This window comes from Chrysochloris asiatica, unplaced genomic scaffold, assembly GCF_000296735.1.
Source record: "Chrysochloris asiatica unplaced genomic scaffold, ChrAsi1.0 scaffold00276, whole genome shotgun sequence".
Classification (NCBI taxonomy): domain Eukaryota; kingdom Metazoa; phylum Chordata; class Mammalia; order Afrosoricida; family Chrysochloridae; genus Chrysochloris; species Chrysochloris asiatica.
Genome location: NW_006408794.1, coordinates 3,856,282 through 3,867,577, shown reverse-complemented (window position 1 = coordinate 3,867,577; position 11,296 = coordinate 3,856,282). Strand labels below are relative to the sequence as shown.

Sequence of the window (11,296 nt, the reverse complement as noted above, 5' to 3'; positions counted from 1 at the left end):
AGTTAGCAGAGGGAATAAATAAATAGGAGAGGCAGGTTGTTGTTGTTAGGTGCCATTGAGTCGGTACCGACTCATAGCGACCTTATGCACAGCAGAACGAAACACTCCCCGATCCTGGGCCAAGCTCACTATGGTTGCCACACTTCTTCCTGATAATATGTCTGAACTATGAGAGACGAAATTTGGCCATCTTGGCTTCCAAGGAGCACTCTGGCTGCACTTCTTCCAAAACGGATCTGTTGGTGCTTTTGGCAGCCCATGGCTGGTTAGAAGGAGTCAAAAGAGAAGGGTGCCCTGAATGCCAATTCAAGAAGGGAGGGGAGTGATGGATTGTGTCAAAAGTGGCAGCCAGGTCCAATAAGACAACTGAGAAATTGACCTTTGGATGTAGCAGTGTTCAAGTCGGTAACCTTGACAAGAGCTATTTGGATGGAACAGTGAAGGTGGAAGTCAGACTGGAGTGGGTGCCAGAGAGAAAAAGAAGAGACAGTTGCTATTCAGTACATGTTTATGTACTTGTAAGAGTAATTTAGTAATTATCATAGGTGTGGACTATGGAAAAGACACAAAGAGGTGGACTATGGAAAAGACACAAAGAGGGGATTCAACCAAATGTCTGGATTTCGGTAGTATAACAGTTGAGGAAGAGACAATATATCAGCACAAGGTAAGCAGATTGAGTAGTACTTGATGGGATTAGTAGATGCTCTTTGCTGATAGCTTCTGCTTTCTCGGTGGGGTTTCAAAATTGATAATAAGACAAAAGTATCACACTTTACTTTCCGACCTCACATAAATACGTAACTCAGTCCACATACATTACATAACATTTCCATTACATAACATTTCCATTCTATGTTCTGAACTTGTCTGACGTTATTTCCTAGCTTTTCATTACTTACTCAGTCTCACCAGAACGTGCATTAAGGATGTGGGACTAGTTCACGAAACAGAAAAATGAATTTCATCTTGAAAGCTGTATCTTACAGTAGACACTCTATAATATATATAACTCACCTCACCAAGATGTGAGTCCCCCAAAGGTCCTTTTGTTTCTGGGTTAGCAATTATGATCCGAACTCCTGGAAGTATCTATTTGAGAAAGCAAGCACTCGAGTTAGTAAACAGAAAGACAGGGACACAGCATACAAAAGTGAACCTTAATGTTATCTTTTTGTCTGTTTTCCTTTCTAAACATCTGTCAGAAAATGGTATGGCGGTGAGTAAAATACATAACATAGCCTTACATAATTACAGCAGAATGCATACATTTTCACTGTAATTATTTCTACAGTGATATATCCTGTAATAAAGTGATAGACGCTTGCAGAAAATGAATTTGCAATTAATTTCCCTTATGATGAACACTGCGCCTCCTATCATGGCTCATGATCATGACTGAAGGTGAGGCAGCAAAATCAGGGATGAGTCTGGAGTAAAAAACAAGCTAGCAGGGCAAAATGATTTCGTAGAAAGCTGGACACTGCTAATACACTCCGGTGATTGACTGATAATTAGGTGTCAGTACCAATCCCCACCTTTTCTCCATTATTTTTTCACCTCATTCTACTGGGGAACTTTTTCCTAGAAGTACACATCTTTGATTATAATGGATGCTAATATTAAGCATTTCCTTCCTAATGCAAATTAGCTTAGGAAATGTTCCAGATTTCACTGATAGAATATATTTATACGGAAGCAAAGGCTCATTCTTGAAATCTAGAATACAGTCTGTCTCAGTTCAGCCAACTTAATAATAGATGGTTGAAATAAAGCAAAACATTTGAAACCTGGTAAAACTCTTTGAGCAGTTATACTATACTTTTAAGTATGAAGTGAGACTTTGACAACTGATCTTTGTAGCTAACATTGTGCCAGAATGTGTTGAGAATCTGGCGGATGAGAACTACTTCATGTGATTAGTAAGAAGTATTTTAATTTGTGGTCATACATACACAAATGCCAGCATAGAGCTGCCCCATACGGTTTTCTAGGCTGTCATCTTTCTGGAAGCAGATTGTCAGGTCTTTCTCTCACAGAGCCCCTGGTGGGGTTGAACTAGCAGCTGAGTTTGCAACCACGGTACCACCAGAACTTCTGTGGTTGCAGAGTAAGATAAGCACTGGACTGCTAACTGCAAGATTGATGGTCTAACCCACCAGCTGCTCCACAGGAGAAAGATAAGGCTGTCTGTTCCTATAATGACTCACAGTCTCAGGAAGCCCATGCAGCAGCAGTTCTCCTCTGTCCTGCAGGGTCACTATAGGGTCACTCTGAGCCGAAGTTGGCTTGATGGCAATGGGTTTGGTTTTAGCACAGATGACCAAAGGTCTAGAAGCAACATGAGATGCTTCAGTTATGTCAAAGAGACAGGACAGCTGACCTCTTGTCAGGGAACAATTTGAGATACTTTGTTCCAGTTTAAGTAGGTTTCCTGTCCTGTATATCTATAACAGTAACTGCCATGTCAGAAACTACAAGCTGTCCCCTGAGACCCATTCTTTGTCTTCACCATAGTAACAGCCTGATTTCTGTTTTTGTTATTGAGTGTCACTAAGTCAATTCCAACTTCCAGAGCCCCTTACAGGACAGAGCAGAATTGCCCCATAAAGTTTCCTAAGCTGAAATCTTTATGGGTAGTTTGCGAGGTCTTTTCTCCTGCAGAGTACCTGGTGCGTTCAAACTGCCAACCTTCTGGCTAGTACCTGAGAGATTTTTAGCTAGGTACATAGCTATTCAGAATCAATACAGTATTTCTCAACTTTCCTTTCAGCTGTTTATGATCACATGATTAACTTCTGGCCAATGGCTGTGAGTATGGTAACTGATCTTAAGGTTTGCATCTTGGGTTTCCTTACTTCTTTTTCTGTTTCTCCTCTTGCAGGCTGGAATGTGGAAATGGACCACAATCTTAGACCTTGAGGTGACCTTGTGGATGGAGCCCAAGTAAAACAGTAAGAGAGGAGGACACAGGGTCCCTGGGGACTTCATGAGCACAGTTCCCACATCAGCTGCAGATGCCTACTCTTAGATGTTTCCATGAGGGGAAAAACAATCTAATTTGTTTACAACACTACTTTTGAGTTTCTGTACTCGTAATCAAGCCAATCCTGATTATGTTACTTTTGAGAAAACTTTTTGGAAAAAAATACCCTATAAACTACATGTCTTAAAACTTCAAAGCACATATGTCCAAACTTTCCCAAACACAGACTTCCAGGTTTCTTCCTTTAATACTTACTTTTCCTGATTCCATTAGGGGCAAACTATGAGGAGATCCTCTTTCTACTAAGCGGACTCTGTAAACACAGAAACAGAAGGTATCACTGAACACATTTACTGCACCCACAATTCTGTTCCATTGCTGTCCATTCTTGGTCATGGTCTGGCAAAACAGCAAAAGTACATCAATAAAGGCCAAAGTGAAGAGAGATACGATTAGTAATGACTGTTTAGACCGTCCTCCTCAGACTCCTCAGACTGATCTGCTAGAGTCCAGGCACACACAGTATTTTCTGCTTGGAAATGAAATGAGCTCTACCTTCAGATACCAGGCAGGAGAAGAGCTTAATGCTGGTGGAAGCAGAATGAAACCTGAAATGAAGATCTAAAGTCAGATTTACAAAATCAGTACAGTAATTGAAAAAGTGATCTTGCATTTCAAGGAACCAAAATTTAGCATCACATTTACAGAAAACCGAGAGAATGAGGACTACACTGCGACCCTGGAAGAGGTGCTGCATGCAGTGATAGAGACATCTGTCCTGAACATGCACACACCTCTGCCTGTGCACAAGGCAAACTTCTAAGTGGGAAGGCAGGCCCAGAGTTCACGGCAGTGCTGAACAAACACAGGGCCAGCCAGTCAATTCAAGTCGCAAAACAGAGCTGCTGAGCACAACCAGAGCTAGCTACTAGTCCTTCTCAGTTTCATTATTGTAAGTATCTTATGATCTCTCTTATGAGCTTTACGTTTCTACCATGTAATTAGAATACTATACTGCTGTTCATTCACCTAAAAGGCAGTTTTTATCTAAACAAAATAAACTGAAGGAGGAAATGATTGAAAACTATAGAAGAGAGAAGAGAATGAGTCCGAGGCGGCCAGCCTTACCCGTTAAGGACACAAGTGTGTTGTTAACCGTTGATTGGGGCTGATGGAATAAGCTTAGAATATAAAAGACAGTTTTCTCTATCCCCTAACATCTGTATCCTGAGATCTGAAACTTATCACTAGTAACTACTGTCAAAGGAGCTTTGGTAGTACTGTGGGTTAGGTGGTGGACTCTTAACGCTAGGTTGGCAGTTCAAACTCACCACCCATTCCATAAAAGAAAGATGGAGTTATCCGTTCCTGTAAAAATGTGTAGTCTCTAAAACACTAATAGGGTCTCTATGAGTCAGTCGACTCAGTGGCAGTGGGTTTGGTTTTCTTGGTTAACCTTTTCTCTTGCATTAAGCACAAGCTCTTCCTCTCTAATAAATGTTGCAGAAGTGAGCAATAGCGAGAAGGTAGAAGAGGCAGGAGTACAGCTTCGAGGATAGAAAACCTCAGCTATTGCTAAGGGCCAGGCCTACTGCCTTCAATGGGATGAACTCCAGTAGGCCACCTATGTCCTCTGTGGTATGTGGCTGACCTGTTAGTTTTACTTCTTCATTAACATGTTCAGTAACATGAGCTTCCAAGCTTCTCAGTGCTACGTGGATAGCATTATGAATATGAATAACAAGGGGGTGGGCAGGCGGCTGAATCTCTCACAGCTACTATTTGCAGGGTCCCTGGAAGGACCAAATGGTTAGTTAATGTGCTGTTGCTGACTAAAAGGCTGGAGGTACAAAGTCCACGCAAAAGTGCGCTGGGAGAAAGGCCTAGTAAGCTACTTTGGAAACAGCCAGCCACTGAAGACCCTGGGGCCCAGTTCTACTCTGACACTCCCATGGGTGGGATCAGCATGAGTTGAAGTCAGTTGGCTGTGCCCCTGTTAGCTAATTCCTATTGCTTGGTCAAAGGTTTGCCTGTGGTATAACTGCTGAGGCTAGTTAAGGGAAAAGTAGTCTGTGAGGGGCAGATCAGGGCAAGACTAACATTTTCTGCTCCACATGGGAGTGTGGAGGAAACACCAAGGAGGAAGGATACCTGAAGAACTCCAGCAGTAGCACACTATAACCATGAAACTGTATGGTATTTGTGCTAAAGAAAAACCTGGATGCTATTTAAGCTGTTTTAGAATAGGCCAAGAGGCATGGCGATATTAAACTTCAAAAGTAAATGACTGGCTGTATTAATGTAAAACTGTAAGAAATTAGGGATCTTTCAGACCCAGGTTGTTGTTGTTGTTAAGTACCGTGGAGTCGGTTCCAACTCTTAGTGACCCTGCACAGGGTTTCCGAGGCTGTAAATCTTTACAGGAGCAGAAAGCCTAATCTTTCTCCTACGGAACAGCTGGTAGTTTTGAACTGCTGACCTTGAGGTTAGCAGTCTGATTTGTAACCACTATGCTACCAGAGCTCCTTTCAGACCAGGTAGTGTTATGTTAATTTAGAGTGGGTTACTATTAAAAGTTTGGGGTCCACAGTGGCTCCATACAAGCACTAGACTAAACCATGAAGTTCTGCAGGACAAAGATGAGATTTAAAGATTTAAAGTCAGAGCCAACTCGACAGCACTTAAGAGCAACTATTAAAAGCTGTTAATAATTTACGTCCAATAAAGGAGTCACTGAAAACCTCTGGAGCACAGTTCTATTCGGACACACATGGGATCATCATGAGTTGGATTCCACTCAACTTGATGACACCTAGTCTCTCATGTTGCAGCTCATACTTACAGATTTATGCCATACAGAAAATATCTGTGCCACAAATGCTGACTGCTCTGCTTGATCAGAAGGACTCCTAGGATACAGTACGAACCCCAGATTGATTTGCATTGCTGAGTAGCTGAATAAGCCTGTATTCAAACTGGCTATGTGCTAAAGATGGAGAGAGCAATATGGAAACCATAGCAATAAGACCACCATAGGCTAGTGTGCATCTGCAGAACCTGAGTAGAGAGTAGGAGAAGAAGGGGAGCTAGAGAGATCGGCTTGTAAGTCCAGCCCCTGGAACCCTCTGCCCAGTGCAGTAGGGCTGCTGCTATTTGTGAGACAGGCAGCTGGCCAGTAACTGGACTGTGAGTCCTAGAAAGGACAGATGATCAGGCCATGAAGCGAACTCTTAGCCAAAAATATGGGCTGTTTCAGACAGGCAGTCTGGGAAAGGTGAGGGGTAAGCCAACTTTCCATTTCTGCTTCCACTCTGCCTGCCACTCACCCTGTAATCACCACTACGTTAGGACGTTAGAAATGTCTGCTAGGCAAGCTGTGTGACATGGCTGGCAGCTCCAACAGCTTTCCTCCTATTGAAATGTCTCTAGAGGAGGCACACTGGGATCACTGATGAAACGGGGCTACTGCAGACAAAACAGGAATGGGCAAGCATCACTGCATGATGAGTCCCTGAGTAGTGCAAATGGTTAAACACTGGATTAGTAACCACTGTCAGCCTAGTTTTCTTCCTTCTCTTTCAGTTTTATCGTGTCTCCTGGCTGTCCTCTATATTTAAGCTCATCTCAGAGAAGGAAGAGACACGGAATCTCGAGTATCTGAACTTCTCTGAAATGTGAAAAGGAAGGGACAGTGTTAAGAATCTCTTTCTGATCAATATGAGAAAGTGTACTTGTTTTAGGGCATCATGCCCAAACAGCTGGGGGGTGCTACAATCACTCAGGATTGGTCCTGAATGAAACAGCTACAGATGCTGTTATTAAATGTCACAAAGAAGCTCCCCTGTCTACCTCAAAACCAAAAGTATCCGTACCAGTAAAAAGAAAAACATGACCCTTCATAAAATTCCAGATACATGACCCTTGGAAAATATATTTGCAATAGTTTATCAAAGGACTGAAATTATTGTATAAATGTTAAGCACCATCGAGTCAGTTGTGACCCATAGTGAACCTGTATAGGGTTTCTGAGGAGCAGCTGGTAGGTTTGAACCACTAACCTTGTGATTAGTAGTCCAGTGCTTATCTTAGGGGCTTCAAAAAGTTCATGGAAAAATTCTATTATCTTTTATTCCATTTTGTGCAAACTTTTTGAATCCCTCTTGTAAATGGAAATAAAATGCTTTGAAAGGATTATATGAGATGTGATCAAATTGACTTGGTAATGTGAATGGTTAGATAAGAAGTTTTGGGAGCAGCAAGTTTGTGCTAATTGCTGTTAAGTGACATCGAGTTGGTTCTGACTCCTAGCGACCCTGTATGGGGTTTCTGATGAGTGGCTAGTGAGCTTGAGCTGCCGACCTTGTGGTTCAAAGCACCTTTGAAGTCCAGTGCATTAACCCACAGCACCACTCCAGGGCTCCAGTGTGTGTTAGTGGTGCTGGGATAATTTGAAAAGGGTTAGTAAGGACAAGGGCACAACTTGAAGAACGTAGTCAGTGTCACTGAAATGTGTATGCAGAAACTGCGGAAATGATGGGTCTTTGGCTGTTTATATTTCCACCAAAATAAAAGAACAAAACCTTGCTGTGGCCATTTACGTTCTCAAGCTGCATATAATACATTATTAGGGTTGTTGAGAAAAATCTAATGTGCTATGAGTATAAAGTGCCCTTTCCATTGTGCATTATACAAATGGACCTTGTCATTACTAGCACTTAGTTCAGAAGGTTTACTATCAGAGCTTCAGAAGTGAGAGGTGCGAAGTCCTGAGGGCAGGCTGCAAAGGTGGACACTGCAGAGGTTACACAAGAGGCTGTCTAAGAACCCTGGGAGCCAGAGTGGGAAGAGGCTCTGAGAGAAAAGAGAAAATGAACAGAGAAGATCTAGTTAAGTAAAGCTTAGCTTGCTTGTCCAGCAAAGCATGCCTTGAATGACTGACTATAGGTCAGGAAAAGACGTTAAAGGAGTCTGGTCTTCAAGGAGTGATCATGCCAAGGCTGAGTATCTAACAGAATCATCTCTCAGGGCAAAGTACCTGCCACTCAAGCTAATGCTGGCAGAATCTGTTTCAAACAATTCAGGAGCCGATTAAAGCTGTCCATTCAAGGAACTGAAATTGTATTGCCACTTCTCTTGCTGCCTACCAATATTCATTACTGCGGCTTTGTTGTTGTTGTTAAGTGCCATCGAGTCGGTTCTGACCCATAGCGACCCTGTACAGGGTTTCCGAGGGTGTATATCTTTACGGGAGTAGAAAGCCTCATCTTTCTCCCGTGGAACAGCTGGTAGTCGCAGTCCGATTCGTAACCACTACGCTACCAGAGCTCCTAGGAGGTGAGTAATAACCACTCCCTTCCCCTTGTCTAAAGACTTTAACCAGAGTATAAAAGCTGAATCCGTGTATGTATCTGTTCTACTCTTCATTTTCACACTGGTCTACAATTTAACTTGTTGTTGTTGAGTGCCGTTGAGTCGGTTCGGACTCATAGTGATCCCCATACAGGGTTTGGATGGTGGGTTTGAACTACCAACCTTGAGATTAGCAGTCCAGGGGTTATCCTACAGCACCATACCCAGACTTCACAATATAACTGGAAGCATCTAGATACAGGCTTCAGGCTTGGCCTCTGTTTCATCTCTTACTCCTATACCTTTTTAACTCAAGTACAAGAATGGGCTTTAAAAAGAAAATATCATTCCATCCTAGACTGTTCTATGGACTTGAAGTTTAGGCATTCACTAAAAAAAAAGAACAAAGGTTTGTGCCACTACAGTAAGAAGCTGAGTGAGAGAAACCTAATGACATCTCTGCCTTGCCCTCCCCCCGAACTGCTCTCACATTGACTTAGCAATCTGTCTCACTGGAAGTAACGCCTTGACAAAACTAACGCGATTGAACACATACCAGAGAAACACCGAAAAGGTGCACAGATATTCATGAGCATTGTAACAAAAGGTTTTTGTTTTTTAAGTTTTTCCTTTTTGAAGCACGTTTTGCAACCATACCCAGTGACCTTCCAGAAATCTTTCCAGAGAGTGGGAAGGTACTATTGAGATACACGGTTCTTCATGATTTGGGCAACTGGTTCCTTCCAACAGTCTGCAGGAGCCAACGATGCGTGTCTCTGAATATCAAGTCTAAACGTTTGGGGAAAGCAGCCCAAAGTGACAAGAGCCTGCAAAGGAAGGTCAGCGCACTGTTTCTGGACCCTGCGGGGAGGGAGTCTACTCACGGACTGCTGTCCCCTTGTGGGTTGTTGTTGTTAAGTGCTGTCGAGTCGTTCCGACCCATAGCGACTCTGTATGGGGTTTCCGAGGAGCTGCTGGTGAGCTTGAACTGCTAACCTGGCAGTTGAAATGGCTTGGCAGTGTGGCATATAGTGCACCCTATTATATGTCATTCTGATACTTGGTAGAGCATCTATCAAACCATTGCTACTGGGGGCTATTTATCATAACTGAGAAACGAAATGACATAGCCTGCCCCTAAGCAGAGTCTTAGCAAAGCAACAGAATTGCTCCTTTCAGAATCTGAGGGGGCTTCAAAACATTCCTGGGAAAATGGAATGAAAAGATAACGGGTAACCAACAAAAACAGCGAAGTTCAAAAAAGCAGAGGACAATAAAAGCTTGTGAGGATGTGGAGAGACGGGCCCTCCTACACTGTTAGTGGGAATGCAAAATGTTCCAACCACTCTGGAAAAGAGTATGGTGATTTCTCTGAAAGTTGGAAATAGAAATACCTAGGATCCAGCAATTCCTCTACTCGGTATTTACCCACAGGAAATACAAGCCATAACACGAGAAGATACATGCACACCAATGTTCATAGCAGCACTATTTACAATAGTAAAAAGATGGAGGCAGCCAATGTGCCCATCAACCGAAGAATGGATAAACAAACTGTGGTAAATACACACAATGGAATACTATGCTACCTTGAAAAATAACAAGGAAGCTGCAAACCACTGCGTAACATGGATGAACCTTGAGGAAATTATGCTGAGTGAAATTATTCAGTCACAAAAGGAGAACTATTGCATACAACCATTACTGTAAAAGCTTAAAAAAAGATACCCATACTAACAGGAAAAAAAAAAAAAATCTTTGTTGGTTACTAGAGGTGGGAGGGAGGGGTTGGTAGAGCACAAGGTAGGGAACAGACATATCATAGTTCAGGTGTTGGGGAGGGCAAAACACAAGAAGGGGAGGGCAAAACACAAGAAGGGGGAGGAGGATAGAAGAACAAGGTAGATAGGAGAACACAGTGGCAAGTTTGTATGGGCTAAATGGGACAGGTAAATAGTGATGGATGCTTAACCTTGGAACAACAGGGTTCTGTGACACAGGGATTGAGGCATAGTCTGAATGGGTAAAGGAAGGGTAATAATGTTAAGATGCTTGACTGTCTTATGAATATTGGTTTCCTTTGCCTACTATTATAAAATACACATTTGAGTGGGATAGAAAGGAGTATCGGGAAATGACTACAGAAAACTTGTAAGCCCATCTTCAGCCTATACTTCATTGGAATACCTAAAAGAGGTTCTAGAACTTGCCCAGTGAAATAGGCTTCTTGTGGAGCCTTTATAGTATCTATGACCTTAGGTGGAGTCCTGAGTCCTATCCAGAACCTTCTGAGGTGGGGCATTCCTACTTGAAAGGACAAGCAGATCAACATGGAACAGCTAGAGGAACAGAAGATACTTCTTGAAAGAAAAATTAGCAGGAAAAATAAAAAACAATAACGGCAGTCTGATTGGCTACCATGAGAACAAGGAAGTTGTTCGCCAGGGAGCCATCAAAGCAAGCAATCAAGTCCTTTCAAAACAAACCTCCTTCCAAGACTGAAACTCAAGGGAATACATGAGCAGGCATGTACGCTTGCTGGCGACCACGTTGGTCTACTGGTGAGTGGAAGGGGAAAAGGCAGCAATGAAGAAGTGGGGTGAATTTGACCACGTTCCATAGACTCCTGTGGACCCGAATGTGAGCGAGAGAAGAGGAAGGGTTAGTTGGTCCAAAGTGTAGTGAGACCTGGGGACTACTTAGCCCATGGACAAGGACATAGCCACGGAGGACTAAAGCCGAGAGTGAAGTGTTCAGCTGATACAAAGTGAGGGGAGACACACAAAAACACACACACTTACAGATAGTACCCATTCAACTTAGCTTTGATGGCTTGATGATCAGAACTCGACAAGTGTAAAGTGCTACAATTTGATGAACTTGACCTATACTTATGGATGTAGTAACTCAAAATACCAACTGAGAGGGAAGGAGTCTTCATATCAAGTATCAATCCTATCC

General features: G+C 42.7%; 1 protein-coding gene across 1 annotated transcript in view; it reads right to left on the bottom strand.

Moving 5' to 3' along the window:
* Positions 1-11,296, bottom strand: part of DIP2C (DIP2 disco-interacting protein 2 homolog C (Drosophila)) — a 631,911-nt gene that overhangs the window by 13,721 nt on the left and 606,894 nt on the right. The window contains exons 33-34 of the mRNA XM_006874421.1: positions 3,242-3,299; positions 1,018-1,092 (exon numbers count right to left, since the gene is read on the bottom strand). Coding sequence (XP_006874483.1) covers positions 1,018-1,092; positions 3,242-3,299 — 133 coding nt within the window. The remainder of the gene's footprint in view (positions 1-1,017; positions 1,093-3,241; positions 3,300-11,296) is intronic.